General features: G+C 41.1%; 1 protein-coding gene across 1 annotated transcript in view; it reads right to left on the bottom strand.

Moving 5' to 3' along the window:
* Positions 1–17,101, bottom strand: part of LOC101484981 (serine protease HTRA1A) — a 29,962-nt gene that overhangs the window by 1,262 nt on the left and 11,599 nt on the right. Inside the window, exons 4-8 of the mRNA XM_004551457.5 lie at positions 3,360–3,554; positions 3,239–3,271; positions 3,044–3,158; positions 1,295–1,358; positions 1,060–1,155 (exon numbers count right to left, since the gene is read on the bottom strand). Of these exons, the coding sequence (XP_004551514.2) occupies positions 1,060–1,155; positions 1,295–1,358; positions 3,044–3,158; positions 3,239–3,271; positions 3,360–3,554 (503 nt within the window). The remainder of the gene's footprint in view (positions 1–1,059; positions 1,156–1,294; positions 1,359–3,043; positions 3,159–3,238; positions 3,272–3,359; positions 3,555–17,101) is intronic.

Raw genomic sequence — 17,101 nt, 5'->3', positions numbered from 1 at the left:
AAATATAGAGGTGAAATACTCTTCATTTTACATAGCCATAATCAGCTATTGGTAGGATTGTTTCCAGGTCTGTGAGCCTCTAAATCAACAAAAAATAAAAACACATTGACTAAAAGCACACTTCCAATGTAAAAAACAAAGTAGTAAAATGGGGATCACGCACAGACTGAGGCAGTAACCAGCAGTGATATCAAAAGCAGACTCTTAAAACAACTGCTTAATCATAGCCACATGTAAACATAGACCACCACACCTTCACTTGCAACAGCATCAATTAACGGAGCTGAAACTGGGATTTCAGTGCACTCGGTCACCACAGAAACAATCCCTTCCCTACAGAAGAATCAAGATTCCAAAGTCCATAAACCAACATAACACAGAGTGAGATCAAAAGTGAAAAAAGCAGAGCCTAGAAAAAACAAAACAGAGAATATAAAAGGAACCACAGAAATGTTATAATGCAAAAGGGTGGGTTATTTAAGCAATGAGTAAACACTGATGAAACCTTGTAGGACAGACCACTATATAGTGGGATGGGTGAGCAGGCGCAGGAAAACCACAGTTCAGCTACTAACCTCCCTGCATGAGGTTTGAAGGAAATAGCTGACCTCAGCGTCTCCCGCGCCCTACTCTGCTGGAGTTGTGGTGGTGGCTGATTGGAGTGGGCCGCAATTGTGGGAGGAGGGGGATATTTTAGAGGGCCAAGCACTCTAGACATGCTAGAGTGAGCCATTAATTCACATGCTAGTAGGACAGCTATGTAGGAAGCTCTGGGCATGTGTGCAACCTCTTGATGGTTAAACTAGGAAAAGAAAATTAAGAAAGGAAATGAAATATACTATCTATTTGCATTTCGAGAGGAGAGCAGGGGCTGCGTGGAGAGTGATGAGAGTCTTGTGTGAATTTAGTGTAGATGTATTGTATTACGAGCCAAAGACAATATCCCATAGCTAGAGTCAGATAGAACCTCCATTTGCACTTCACTGAGATCCATAAAGTTACAATCAAGTTAGCTTCTACAGAGCCACTGTCTTTGGAAACTTATAATATATTGCTTACATTGCAGCTGGTGTCTTTGCAATGACCTCCATAACATAAGCTCCCGAGGTGATGTCAGGGAAGTCGCGGAGTCGAGTCTTCAGCTCTTTGGCTAGCCTAATGGTAGGGGGAAAAAAGGAGAGAGTTAAACACAAAATTCTGCAATTCCCTGTGACCTGGGTATAATACAATGTTTCATTTATTGCATTCTGGGGATTGAACACAATGGCTATGTACATAAAAGTGTGCAACTTACCCTGGAGTGAGAGTCATCATCCTCACACCAATATACTTCTTCTTTGCTTCTGTTCTCCCTAAGGCTGGACATAGAATATTCAGTTATCTTCTAACCTGGGTCTCTAGCTACAAACCAGAGACCAAACAGCACTTTTCTGTGTTGGAGTCTGCAGTTTCATTGCCCAAAGGCAGTGCTTTAGTAAAGGAATATGACCAGGGGAATCATCATCATTTTTTCAAGCATTCAATGGGATGTGCACTGTGAATTCAGCTCGACCTCGAGGCTAAGACTGTCAAGTTGGAGTTATACTGCAACATCCTGGGGCCTCAGAGGGGAAACAAAGTGGCAGGGACTTTCCCAAAACTGTAGCATATGCACTTTATTGAAAAGACAGCACGTTTTCAGAAGGACTGAGACAATCTTCACCTTTCACCAGCCCTACTTGAGCCATATTTAGCTCCCAGTGTCTTTGTCCCTTTCATCCAACTAGAAGGTTCACTGTTTTTGACAAAGTGAGGGACAGCCAGCATACATTACAAGTGAGTGTCACAACAGGACTTCTAGAGAGCGATTCAAACGTAGCCGAATCTGTGAACAATCTCAAAGGGTATAAAGAAAATAAGAAATGCAGGTTTTGCGCTGTGAAATATGTTTCGAATCTTTGTTTGAGATCCTTTTCTCAGTACATCATTTAGAAAACCCGTGAGTAGCTTTCTGTTCTGGTTCACTGGTTTTACTTAGCGGAGGCATTAGTCATTTGTGTAACAAACAATTACATGAACTCACTTGTCCACCTCAGAATTGGTTCAGGGTATTGCATTCTCAAGGCAGTGGCCTCAGAACAGCATATGCTCAATACTGTCATCAGTGCCACCATGCTGCACCTGTGACCAAGGCAGGGATGCTGGCATGGTGGATGCTGGCATGCATGTCTGAGTTATTGCTGCAGCCTTGCATCTCCATATGAGCATCACCTCTGATCTGATTGGTCTTTCTGGAAATCTGGACAGAGATGCTGAGATAAGCTGTCCACCCTGCTAGTAGAACAATAGTAGAACAATGTCTGACACTGACACAGTAGTGCAGGACTTTCTGGATCAGGAGGATATTCATGCACTTTCTTGGCAAGCATTTAGTCCTGATATGTTTCCTACTAAACATGTCTGAGACAGGCTGGGTCTTCATGTCCACTGCACAGCTGCAGGCTGCACACATCTGGGAAAGGTGAACAATTTCTCAACAGCTTATCAGGACACTTTTGCAGACAGGCAACTGCTGTCAGAGGAATAGCTGTATTATCAAATGTACTTACTATATATGTATTATAGTGCTGGTCTATAAAAGCTTTTGAAAACACCAACTTGCATTTTCCTTTTTGATTTGCATGGATCAGGTGAAGTCTGCTTTATATAGGTAAGTTTCTGAATTTCATTTCTTATGAAACACTACTCAATGAAAAGGGCAAAAAGCATAAAATAAAAACAAACAAACCAATATGCACTGGCACAGATTTTTCTTTTTAGTTTATTGTAATGTTAAAATTCTATTAGGTAATGCTGGGCATGGATTCCCATAGCTCTAAATACAGTGAACATATCGCAAGAGATCACACAAAGATGAAAACGAAAAAAACTCCTGAACTAGTGAACTGAATTATAGCTCATTTAACTGAGATCACGGTCCAGCTCTCTTGGCTTCTATACTAAAAGTGATTGAAGAGAGCCAGTAAAATGAGAACATTAATAATGTGTCAGTGAGAGCTCATACCTCTGGACTGCCTGTCGTATGACTCGGCCAGGAACTGTCGAATCTTGTCCGAGGGTATGGCAAAGGAGATGCCCGCTGTCACCTTCAGCGTGTTAATCCCAATCACTTCACCATCCTATGCCAGTAAACCTCAACTCAGTGACTGTAAATGGTGAATTGTAGAAGCATAAAAACATATATATAATTCTGGCTTACCAGATTGACCAGAGGCCCTCCAGAGTTGCCGTACTGTGAACCAAAAAAGTAAATAACTTATCTATAGTAATCCGAGAAAAGAAATTCAGTGAGAAATGACAATTCAGCTTTATTTATTTACGTTGATGATGGCGTCAGTTTGAATGTAGTCCATGTCAGAGTTGCGAAGGCCTAGCTCTCTGCCCCCTCGCTGAGTAGTGCTAACAATTCCTGTAGTAACCGTATTCTGGAGGGAAAATGGGCTGCCAATAGCAACCACAAACTCTCCTGGCCTCAAATCTGACGAATGGCCCAGCAGAAGTACAGGAAGCTTGGTCTGCAAGTGGGACACAGAGGGTCAGTATGTTTATATTTGGAGGCTTGCAGGTAAAGAAAGCATTTCTTTAGCATTGATAGGATAGGGTTTAGAGGCGCAACGTCAGCTCAACAGTATGGTCTGCAAACTAGTCCACTCATGTCTCAGAATAATTTGCATTCCTTTTAGTGATTACCTGACTTTATGGCCAAATATGCTGCAAAATCTAATAACACTTCCAGCACCTTTTGTGTTTTGTGCTAATATGCGTATTAGCATTTTAGCAGCAAACGTAAACATGCTAACGTTTCTGTCCAGTCTCTCTGCGCAATAAGCTTACTGTAGAGTTATAGTCTTGAACCCCCCTCCCCCCAACACACACACACAGACACACACACACAGATATTTTTCTAGCCATTTGACAGACTCCATAAAAGGAATAGGGAATCATTTGTGAAACTAGCATCTACATTTAGCCTACGCTACTCTGTCATCTGCTATTTTTAACTTTTATCTTTGCATCTTTTCAGTTACAAGTTATGCACAGAATAACAGAAAACAAAACAAGTGATGCAGTTAAACTTATTCAGCTATTCTTATACTAACTTAATGCATTCACTTTAAAACTAAACTATATTTCTTTGCTCCCTCGACATCCTCCATGTAAAGTTGAGTAATATGTAAAAAAGTAACTCTGAAAGAAAATCACAAGTTCAGTGTTGCTTCATTTGCAGTCGCTCTGCTGAGCATTTCTCGTGATCAGGTGTTTTATAAGTGGACAGCAGAAAAAGAATTACAGCTAAACTGCAAGTCTTCTAAACATAACCCACTCAATGCAGCATGGTCCTGCTCCCACACAAAAACAATTACCACTTTAAAACCACAGGGGAAGGGAAATTTATGCCAAACAACCTAAAATACTGATAATCACGATGAAAGGCTTATTTGAAAGTGCAGCTCGGCTGAGAAATGATTCCTAATGGCAAATGTGTGCCAACTAGGGTTGCCAACCGTCCCTTAAAACAAAACAAAAGCACACGTCCCGTATTGAGCTAATAAGGGACGCACTTTGTCCCGTAATACAGTGAGAATCAAAAGTGGCCTATAACTTTTAATGGAATTAACGCTTTGTTTGAAAACATAATTCCCAGCCCCTCTCCTGCTTTGTGACCAATGAGCTGACAGCACACTTATGACAATTCGAGTATGACAATTCAGATTACCGCTCATCTCATTGGTCGAGGAAAGGTCGCTTACGGAGAAAATACCGGAAGACAACAGATGACCACAACAAGAAGCATGGCCAACAGGGAAACAAACGCCGACACTGCGGTGCAAGTCTCGGACGACAGTACACCTAAAGCTGGGCAGACACTGTGCGATTTTTTCAGTCACGTTATTCAGCTCCTGCTCAAACTGCACGATTGACTCGCAGGGGTTAGAAGTTGGTAGGTCACGATGCAGGTCTCACACTATACCGCCCGATGCTCTGATGCGACCTGAGAGCTCACACTGTGCCTCCATAACATGAAGGTTATAACAGACAATCTGTCGCTCGCTCTCTCAGTCTTTCACTCACACAGACACACCACCACCATCAACTTTGCTAAATTGCTAATGAAAAACATGATCAGGCAGCTGTGAATGAGCAGCAGTGTAAATCCAACTATTTTCACGGTTGTTGTGGTTGTGATAATTTTGTGATGCCACATCGAAAAGGCTCGGATGAGCTTTCCAAAGTTCTACAAGTTGTGCCTCCATCGCTTGTGTCCAGATCACACGCTGCACAGCCGTGCTGCAACGTCTTTTTCACCGACGTTTACGTGTTTGCGCGTGAGCAGTGTGAGCGGCTGTGGTGACACCCTCACGAGCGATTGATGATCGGGAGCTGGTCGTGAGGTGTTAATCACTTCTCGTTACCCCACGTATACTACACGACGCACGATGAAGGCCAAAATCGGGCCGATCGCCAAAACCGTCGCACGACTCAAAAATCGTCTCAAAATGGGCCAAAAATCGCACAGTGTGAGCCCAGCATTAGAGCAGCAATATTTGTTCCCCTCAGAGAAAGGGAAGAATGGGAAAAGGAAAACACCTGGCTGGAAAAAGTTAATATGGGCATGTGCAGTGAATATCAGCGCTATGTGGCCAGAAGTGTGATAATATAATTTATTTTGTGTAATAAACAACTGCAAGGATAGATGATTACAACAAATTGATGACTAATACATAAAAGTAATACATAGATGAATAATGATGATGAGTTATGATGCGTAATCATGGGAACAAGCGGGTTTACAAACAGGAGCAGCTGATTAGCATTAGAAAAGCTGAAATAATACCTCAACTGAAGCCAATTATACTAAATGCACTAAATGTGCACAGTTACAAGAATATTTTTCTTTCTATTGTTTTCTATTATTTTAAGTTAAGCAGGACAGAGTGCTTTTAAAGAAAGATTTACTTTTATTCTCAAAAGTTAAGCATGACAGGCTTCTGTTTAAGAAAGAGACCTGTTTTACTGTGTTAATGTTGTCATTTTGAGCTAAAAATAAATGGCTAAATGATCATTTGTTTCCCATATGGTCATATCACAAAGAATAGAATATGCATGTACTTAAATCAACTTCAAGTCAAATGGTTAAAAAAAATAATTTCACACACAAAAAAAGAGCTAGAAAATTCACCACACTGGGAAGGGTGAAGACAACTGGGTCGCCCGGCCCTGGCCACGAGGTGTCCCTTATTTATTTTTCAGGGAGTTGGCAACCCTAGTGCCAACAGACCACAGATGCTAGAAAATGGATAGATATTACAGTCAATAATGAGTACCTTAAGCTATGGTTGGGCCTGTTACACTGGGTGGTAGAAACCAGGCTGCTGAGTGCTTGCCTCAGACACCGAAAGAATATATTTATCCATCCACAGTGACAATTTCCTTCTTTATATGAAATCATCTCTGCTGGATAGTCCATAGTCAAAGCATGTGTAATGCCACATCCACATGGGTCTGTATACAGTTGTACCCAATAACCTGCAGGGAGGCAACTTTCTTAGAGGGGAAAAAAGTACCTATCCCAAGAGTTCCTCTTGTGAATCCATTTTGTTTACTCAGGGTTATAAATAGGTGGCGTAGGAGGGTGAATGTTCACAGGGACAGTAGCACATGTTAGTGTACACAGACAAAGGGATCATATAGGAAGCAATTTGCAAAATTATATCATTCCCAGCATTATATCGGGGATACCTAACTGCCAACGCATGCAAACACTTTCTCTGCATCGATGCATGTTTGCAGATGTAGATTAAATAAAGACATGCGACTCATAAGCGAATTGAAATGCATTTAGAAAACTGAGCTGCAGGAAAATGTCAGAGACAAATCTTTTCAGTGATACCGTGTTAAAGCTTTCTGTAAATGATCTCAGTGCTCATGGTGAAGTTATTATTAGAACATGACAAAGATAGTGAGGATGAGAACCTTTCAATCTTACCTCACATGCTGACAGAGACACAGATATAGAAATACAAACACAACTACTATAAATGTCGCAGGATTAGTTCCCAATTAGTGTGAGTTTGTTTCAACATTGTAGGGTTTGTTACAAAAAAATATGGCAACACGCACAAGCTACATAACTGTACGCACAATCCAACAAACAAGCATTTGGCATGCACATGCACATACAGAAAGACACCTGACACAGGAGTAGCAGTCTGTTTAATCACTCCAGCTCCCCCCTCCCGTCACACTCCATGTGAGATAAGAGTATAACCAGATGGAGACAGGAAGAAAAAGAAACACACACGCTGCGAAGAGAGAGAGAGAGGACATCAGGTGGATTCAAGTCCCTGCTAAGGCATTTACCCACTGCCTGTCACCATGATTCTGATAACAGTTAGTGATACTGGTTGTGTCATGGTGACTGTTGCTACCTTACCACCTGATCTGACTTTATTAAATGCAAGCAGTTTGCGGCTTAAAAGTTTCTACCTAACCCTGGGTCTCACACACACTCATGCAAAAATCACACTGCATTCACAAAAAGCATGCACATGCAGGGCAAAATGCAGAAGTTGGCTGACATGCAAACAGCACCTAGGTGAGAGGGCAGAGCAAACAGAGCGAGTGGACTCCCCAAAGTTTCGAGAGACCCCTAGCTTACATATCACTTACTAATTGTTACTAGTCAGCAATCTGGAATCACTTGTGGAAAATCATCTCGCCATGTGAGTCCGCCTCGTCTGACCACCCAAGTGACTCACCGTGCTATTTCAGATGCACTGGTACTTTACCCAAAGACACTATAGCCGCACTTAAAGGAAAGAGGCAAGGTGAAAGAAGGGAACAACAAACACCACAAACCACAGGAAGAGAGTCTGAGAATGTGAGACGAAAGAGTGAATCAAAGTTACGTCAGGAGCCAGCTTATTACCCCTAAAAATATTTTTGGCTTAAGATGTAGAAAAAATAAAAACGACAGCCACGGTAACATTTATAGAACAACAAAAAAAAAAAAAGTCTGATCTGATGAGGTCTATGAGGATAGATTTTTTTTTCTTCTTAAATAAAGGGCTCTTGTTTTGTTAGGTTTGAGACCGTTTCATTACCTCATATTATGGCAATGATGCCATAGATTATCCTCTCTTTTCTTGCCCAAAAGAATCTGTGTTTTCCACATTCTTGAGTGTTTAGATAATAGAGAGAAGTGGGCCATCAGATTGAGGAAAGGAGATTTAAACAGCTTTGTTTATGTTACCCAAAGAGGCAGCTGTAAGCGACACATTACTGAGAAAAATTCAAAGCTTTCGTAAAATCTGCTGTCGCCTAGCAGAGTATTTGTTCAACCGCCTGCACACAGAGAGGTTTGGCGAAAGGACAGTGAGAAGAATATGCTGGTTGACAACCCCACAGAAAGACTTGAAAATAGCTGTAGAGTTGCTATAAAGGGATTTATCAATGTTTGATGTTAAAGCTTGGGTCGTTTGGAGCCTCATTTAAAAGCCATTACACTAACTACCTTTTTATGACTAGACCAGGTGCAAACTTTAACTCCAGGCAAACTAAGATGGACTGAGGCTTAATAGTGTCTAAGGCACATGTGGACACACATATAATCACTCAGAGAAAGGGAGGAGGTCGCCTAAGCGTGAACCCTCACAAACTGAAGTCTGTAAATTAAATCCCACACACCTGGCACTGCTTAGATATACAGCTAGACCACGTCAAAATACACATATTCAGAAACAGAAGCTCGGGTTGACCTGAACTGTATTAAAGCTCATATGCAGTCACATGGCCTCTAATGTTTCCTTCATGCAGGTGTCTTCAAAGCAAGGTGGGCATATTTTACAAAGCTCTACTTTACAAAATTCATAAGTACACTAAGGTATAGGGTTTTACTTGCTGAACTTGCCCTCGAGGTTGTGCTGATGCAGTTAAAAATGTGGCAGGATTCAGCATGCTCATGCAGTACATAACATCAAATAAGGGAATAAGAAGATCACGCTCAGGAGACTGAAAGAGGCTATGCTGACTGTGTTTGTGTGCTTGTGAGCCTGAGTGGTTGCACGGTGTACAATGGACTCGTTTACATGAATGATAGCACAAGTACAAAATAAGTAAATAGGTAATTACTTCACTATTTATAGTTTGAGAAAATTTTGTAGAAGTATGTAAAGTCACAATCAGCACATAAAATAGGCATTTCCCACTTCGTAGGTGTCCACGTCACACTGGGTGAAACCATATCCTTGCTGACACCAGTGCGGAAACCACTCCACTATAGGTTCCATATGTTCTTGAGAATAAGAGCAAACATATGTCTGCGAGATTTGGACACATTTCACTCTGTAGCATGAACGCTTACGAGCACTAAAGGACATCTCAGTTCTGGCTAGACACCGCAAAACTTCGAACTGTGCAAATCACAGTGATGAGAGCAGAGGAGGTCTAGTGGGTTCGTTTGCTCCAGGGGAGAGATCTGACAGCATAATATGGTTCATTTCGCTTTTACTTGAAGTATTTACATGGCGCTCAAGATGTTTCTGTTCTTTTAAGGCTGGTAGCTACTTTGGGGTTGAGCCAACCTCTTGGCCAGTATGTGCTGGAATATGCCATACTTGTGCTGACCCTGAGTATAACAGGAGATATAAAAAATGGATCAAGTCCTCAAGCTTCATTTTTTTAACCATCTATCTGCCCCTAACATTCTCCCTGACCCTTTCCACATTTTCCGACACCGTGTCCGTGTTGTTACTGTTACGGCTCGGGTGCCAGTTTTGCCTTTTGTCTTTGGAGAAGCAATCTACATTTTGATTAGATTGACAAGCAACATTATATAGCATTATGTATCAAAAGCTGGGGTAAAAAAGACAGGAAAAAAATCATGGCAAAAAGAATCTGCAGGTCATTGGCAAATTAACTACGATGGCACCTCCCAGAGCCACTGACATCAGTGTTTCCAACTTTGGGCTCACCCGTTTGATGGTAACGTGCAGGTGCTAGCAGTGCATGGAAATGGTTCCAATGAAAAAGAGGTCACTTTACTTCCTGTTTGCCTTTCATGCCAATTATTAGACCTTTTAAAAGAACTACTTCACTAGAACATAAATGTGTCATTTAGGGACATTTGCTAAATCTACTGATTCTCCTAGTCTCCATCTAATTTCAGATGAATATCTTCTTTGCCATTGTAGAGGTAATTTTGACAAAAAGCGAAAACCTGTGACAGTAACACTAATATGCCTATAGGAATTATGCTGTATGTCTCAGGAGGTTATTATCGTTTATTTGTTTTTATATGGTGGAGTAGCACAATTCTCCCTGTTCAGGAACCAGATGTTTCTGGTGTGTTATACTTTCTTTAAGCACGCACCCAAATTGTTGAGTATGACAGCTGCAATAAGTTAACAGATAATAAAAGCCAGGAAAAACTAGCTAAAGGTAATGTGTCATCTATCCAGATTAAGAACCAAACAGTTATACCTAGATATATGATGCCTTAGCGTAATTTTGTACTGGATTTGAGATATCTGTCCCTGATAATGCAATAAATATGAGTGGTGTTTACATTTTGGAGCCTATAACAGTGCACTTTTAAAACATTTTTTTTTCTGGTTCAGAGAGGGCCTTTGTCAGGTGACAACACAAATCAGCACAATCAGTCTGACATTACATGTTACATCTCTGTGTTAGTGTAGAGAACCGAAAGCTATGCATTTTCCTACAATTTCGGGCTTCTTATTAATTGCCGGATATGTCTGAGGAAATGAAACTAACAAAACTTGTGAAAAAGATTCAAAATGCAATCTGTAGATTCATTTGTTTCCCGGAAGATGTGTCACTGCTGATTTATGAATGTAAAAACTCTAATTACACTTAAACATAAGTAGCGAGTGTGCTTGGTTTCAGAGCAGGGTTTTAAACAGGGACAAAAGCCTGTGTCCTTGTTTATATGCCACTGGAGCAAATGTGACTTTTTAAAAAAAAAATCTGAGTGGACTAACCTTAAAACACGGGTTCACTCAGCTGCCTTTAAAATAGCTTGCAGTTGTCTCATAATTACATAGCTGAAGATGCACCATACCTTGTGTCATTAGGGAAACAATAAAGGTTATTGATAATCAGCACTGAGTCAAATATGCCGGTAATCCCGTGGGCAAGGCTGTTGCCAAGAAAACAATTACACATCAAAACAGTAGGCCAAGACAATGAGTGTCAACACCCAGTCGGGTAAAACTATGTGTGTCTATGTGTCCATTTTCCTTGGCTCTTTTCCCATACTACTGCATCTTTAGGCCTGGGAACCTTTTTGGTTACAGAGGAGAGAGATGAAGGAGAATAGATGGCTCAGGAAGGGAGGAGGAAGTGATTCATTTCCTTTTTGCCTGTCTCCAAAGGCGACACACAGTGTCTTTCCACTGGCAGAGGAGCGTGACCTCCACGTCCCCGCAGTGAGCTGTCTTACACCCATGTGGACAAATGCGGACTCATACACTTTGATAATGGTTTGAATAACTGCTTTTGTCTATCACCTCTGTTAATTGAGGGATTTCAAATGAAATGTGGGCATCTTCTGCAGAAATATTTACCCAGTGTTACTAATATAAACAGACAAAATAAACAGATCAGTGCAGGCTGCTTTATAGACATTCACATAACACAGACGCACACAAAATCCAGCCCTGTCCAAACCAACACCAGGCAAATTTCCCAGAGAGGCTGGTTAAAAATGTTGATCGCCAGTAAAAACAGTTCTATTGTTGCATGAGAACACATGGAGAATAAAAGACTTGTTTTACCACAATACAGCACTTGTAAAGCTGAGAAAAAGTTAATGACTCATTAACTTTGAATCTTTTTGAGTCACCTTATCTTCAAAAAGCTTTTTTTCACCCATTCTAGGATTGACACTTACAGTGATATTGATGGCACATTTATAGCTCATCATTTAGCCTCTCGGTGATTTCAGATGTAAGTGGGCAAAAGCAGATTTTAATTTAGTATGCAGGGGTCAGTTTGCACTATCTAAAATCATGACTGCTTGCTCTGTTGCCTACAAATAATACAAAATGTGATGGCCAGATTCAGCTACTTTGTTCACTTCTCTGGAGGCAGTGGCCTATTTTTCAAGGCCTAGGATATCCAGATAGGGGATAATGAATATCCCGCCAAGACTTTCTATTTCATGCCCTCGCCATTGTTAACAATTGCAGTTTAAATTTTAATATACCTGAATAAAAAGCTCAATCACTTTCACAACATCTTTAGAAGATGACTATCATTGAAAGTAAGGTAGAGTTCGGTAATTTTAACATTTTGTCCTCACTATTCCACCCCCTATGCAAAGCACTACCTTATCGTGGTGGAGGGGTTCGTGTGCCCCAGGGATCCCAGGAATTATGTTGTCCAGGGGCTTCTGCCCCCTGGTAGAGTCTCCCATGGCAAATTGATCCTGGGTGAGGGACCAGACAAAGAGCAATTCAGAACACCCCCATGAGTAGAACACCAAGGGAACAGTTCACTCTGCTCGGGATAGGGTTACCAGGGCCCCGGCGTGGAGCCAGGGCTAGGGAGCGTCTGTTGGCCAGGCCTTAGTCCATGGGGCCCGGTCGGGCACAGCCCAAAAAAGGGCCCCACTTTGACTGAGAAAATTGTTGGGCGGTGGAAGGAATACTTCAAGGACCTCCTTAAACCCACTGGCACATCTTCTGTGGAGGAAGCAGAGTCTGGGGACGAGGGGGATGATCGGCCAATCTCCGGGGGCGAGGTCACTGAGGCAGTTAAACAATGCCTTGGTGGCAGAGCCCCTGGGGGGGGATGAGGTCTGCCCTGAGTTCCTGAAGGCTCTGGATGTTGCTGGGCTGTCCTGGTTGACACGCCTCTCCAATGTTGAGTGGAGATCAGGGGCGGTACCTCTGGGAATGAGAATCAGCACCTACAAATCTGAGGCCATGGCCTCAGCTGGAAAAGGTTGCCCACTCTGGGTCAGGGACGAGTTCCTGCCCCAATGGATGGATGGATGTATGGATGTTCCTAACACACACATCACACACCACAGCCTTCCTGTGGTCAAGTAGAGCTCTCGCACTGGATTACTATACAGAGCTGTAGTCTTAAGGGACTTTGAAGTAAAGAGGTAAGAGGCTTTTTAGCTGCAGAGTCAAAGATAATGCATGGCAGTACATTTGCATTTCATTAAAGCAACCAAATCACTTTCTAATAACTGCACAGATTAAGCCATAAACTGAAACATTAAAAAATATGACATACTGCACGGGACATTTGGAACATTTTGAAGTTCTAACGAGGCAGTCTGTGTTGCTCTCTATCAGCCTAAGTAAACAAATGTCCAACAGGCTTTGGAATCACTTACAGGTATAAGTGAACAGGGGTCTGAAAGACTTAAAAACCTAAAGCTTGATGGGCTCCATCACGCGCATCACAGTGCAATCATTAACCTATTAGCTCACAAAGTCCTTCAGACATGTGGATCCATTTTCCAGGCCTTGGCCACATCACCCTCTCATTCTCTGTCCCTCTTGCTTTCTCTTTCCCCCCATAATCTCTACACAGGAACAAGTGAGCACAGCACTTTTTCCCCCTCTTTCCGTCCCCCTCTGAAGTTCCAGCTGCTGTAGACAGACTAATGTGTTCCCCAGAGCTGAGGGGCAGACCACAGCCCCAGGAACAGACTGGGCCCTGCTACCAATAAACTCTAGTTTCACATAGAAAAAGAGAGAGAAAGAAAAGAGAAGAGATTCATTATACAGTCAGGGAAAACTTAACTTTAAACTTTCTCACTCATAAACAATTGTACCATTGTGGAGTTTTATTGATTATTTTTGGCTGCTTCTATACTGCTGACATTGTAAACAATTAGCTTTTATTTAACTGGAAGAACACTATTGGGGCTGGTAAGCAAAGGCAAATGATGACTGATGGGGGGGACGATGGAAGACTTTCAGCAACAAAATAGCTGAAAACTGACCTCTGTAGCTTTAAAAAATTAAAATCCCTCAAATCTTTCTGAACACAAAAAATAGAAAGCTTAAACAAGAGAATATTTGCTTTTTCTTACTTACTCTGAAAATGAATATGATATAGATATAGCCAACATCACTTTTTATTGATTTATTCATAGACAGTGAATAGGCATTGAATGAATTATTCTCTGCCAAATTCAGCTATTAACATCTTCAAAACTAAAAGATCGTGTCATTTTAATGATATGGATTACAGACTATATATAAAAGATGGATGTCGCTTTTGGATCTGAAAGTCAAACCATTCCTAACGTCCCTTTAAATCTTATTTTTAATAGCCAGCAGTGGATGATCCTCTAGTTACAAAAATGTGTGCTTTCAGAGGAGTGTAGGGGAAAACGATCCTTTGGCTACTTAGTCTGTGACCACAGACTCACCTTTACAGTAAAATGTAGTACAAAGTAGGATGTTCAACAGTATGAGTGGGAAGTCTTTGGTTTCACGGTCAGAACTGCCCCTTTACTCATAACATCCAGTTTGAAAACACTAAGATGCTGATGGTTAAGTTGCTGTGCTGGAGGCTTCACTAACCTTTGGCTACTATCACAATGGCTTATTTGAAGTCTTCCTATTCATACCTCAGATTTTATGTTGACATTACTCTGTCGTCTAAAACTGTGGTAATAAAAGAAGACTATTATGAAGTTGAAATATGTGGTTATTACACTTTAGGTGCTATAATTAAACAACCCGAGGTAATTATTCTGCATGGTTTCAATGTCCCTTTTAATGCAAACCAACTTTGCTTGCCCTCCCGCCCTCACATTATAACAGACTCATCGTCTAATTTTCCATCTAATAACTCTCACTAGTTCCACACGCTAAGTTCTGCACATTAACAGAAATCCGAGTTCCAAATGAAAATCTAAATAATGGTGCCTTTGCAAAGTGACCACAGGTCTTCTGGGGCTTCATCGCTGACACATGGTCTGGATAACTCATTCTGGCTTCATATAAAACAAACACTTCATACTCATAGTGTTGAATGTCTTGAATTACAGCAAACCTACTCAAATTACCTGCTTCTTATTTTGCAGGCAATTTTTAGTAAAGCAGGTTTGTTGTTTATCAAGAAAAAGTCTGATGCATCGAAATGTTTCAAATGCATGTGCAGTGAAAGGTTTCTATGATGATGAAGATTCTTAAACGGCCTATATCTTTATGTTACTACATGTTATAAGTACCAGTCATTCCTGAATCTGCACAGCCACTGACCATGTGCTGCAAACAAACAGGGGAAATCCCCCTCAATAAAGACCAGACTGACTGTCATCAACAGACTAAACAGGTTTTATCATAGAATGAACAAATACAAAGCACATGTCATTGCTCTTTTCTGCACTCCTTGCTCAATTTGTGCACCGAACAAAACCTGAATGCTTCAACCTCTTCAGACTTAAGGGTGGTTGGGGGGGTCTTTGTAACACACCTCACTCTGCAATCGTGACCAACTTTTCAGCTGTGTCACAGAGCCATGAGAGTGAGCTCCCTAATGCAGCTCTGCTATGATTCGCAGTCAATAGGCCGTGGCTCTCTGCCACACATTCCTTCACATGACTGGCTGTGATTAACATGCAACGTGGATCCCTCTGGTCCAGTAGACAGACAAAAACGCAGACAGATAGGGACATTGAGAGAACTGGAGAGAAAATGCAACAAACATATGTGCTACAAAGCAATGCGTTTTCCTTTAAATATCAACACCGTCCATAGATTTTTACCTGCCAGGAATAAGTGAGTGTCTCTGCAAATTGGTTGTGAAACGAGCATTGTAGTATCTGTTAGTTGTTTTTGCAGCTTGTTGTGTATGAACACTAACAAGATCTGGACTGACTGCAAGCCAGCTGTGTTTTAAAGACCCATCTGGTTGCACCTGCATGCTCACTTTGCTTCACTTGCACTCTGAGTACTAGGCTAAATTTGGAACACTGTCATTCCAGACTTGAATCGCCAAACCAACAAAATAGTTTTTTAACAGCAGTTTAATGGGAGAATTACAAAACCGTGAGTTAATATTTTTATTCTGTTGTGCTGGCTGTGACTTCAGAAAGCTTGGTCAAAAATACCTTTGCAGACTTTTTCACTTCAACTAACTCAGGACTCATTGGATAAATGCTTATTTGTCAAGCCTTAATTTGGCCAAATGAACTCAGTACAGTACTCAGTGAAACCAATTCAGAGACTTGTACATATATGGCAATAGACACACAAAGGTATGTCTGTAATTTTGTAAAAGCTGTTTCCCTTTACAGTCACTGCAGTATGGGACTAGATAAACAGATATGGTGGGACATTTATGTACAGTCATCAAGGGCATGGAAAACATGCTAATATAATGGTGGAATAATTGTACAGCATTTTAAAAAACAAGAATTGGTTCAGATTTTATCACTACAGTCAAAAGTCAAATATATACATACATACATTTACTTAAATCATTTAATAAGTGACTATTAACTTGAAAAGTTAAAGAAAAGGCCAAGGTCTACTAACTTCTCAGTGATCATGATTCATTGCAGCTGGTAGTTTGTCTTTGTCAGGATAAAAAGGATTTGTTTGACTCAATGATCAATGCTGACCAATACTCAGAACAAAAAAAAAGAAAAAAGAACAATGGGAGAGTCCAACGAATTCAGCAAAGATGTAAGAAGACGAATTGCAGCTTTACACAAGTTATGAAGGTGTCTTGGAGCCATTTCTAAAATACTGGATATTCAAAGATCATCAGTTCAAACAAATGTATAAGTTAATCAGAATTGTGACAACTTTGCCAAAGTCTGCAAGAAGAGCCAAAGTGTCACCCTCAGATGAGAGAAAATTGGTTAAAATGCTTAAAAACAACCCAGGAAATACCAAGAAAACAAGCCTGCCATGAACTGGAAACTACTGCAACACCAGCTTTACTGTACATAGAAAAGAAAGTTTTACACCACCATGGACCAATAGGGGGCTGACCAGGAAAGAAGGCCCTGCAACAACAGTAAGCATGACTAAAATTTGCAGCTGCCAACATGCACTAA

This window comes from Maylandia zebra, linkage group LG13 (genome assembly GCF_041146795.1).
Source record: "Maylandia zebra isolate NMK-2024a linkage group LG13, Mzebra_GT3a, whole genome shotgun sequence".
NCBI lineage: Eukaryota > Metazoa > Chordata > Actinopteri > Cichliformes > Cichlidae > Maylandia > Maylandia zebra.
This window is presented reverse-complemented; position numbering and strand designations above follow the sequence as displayed.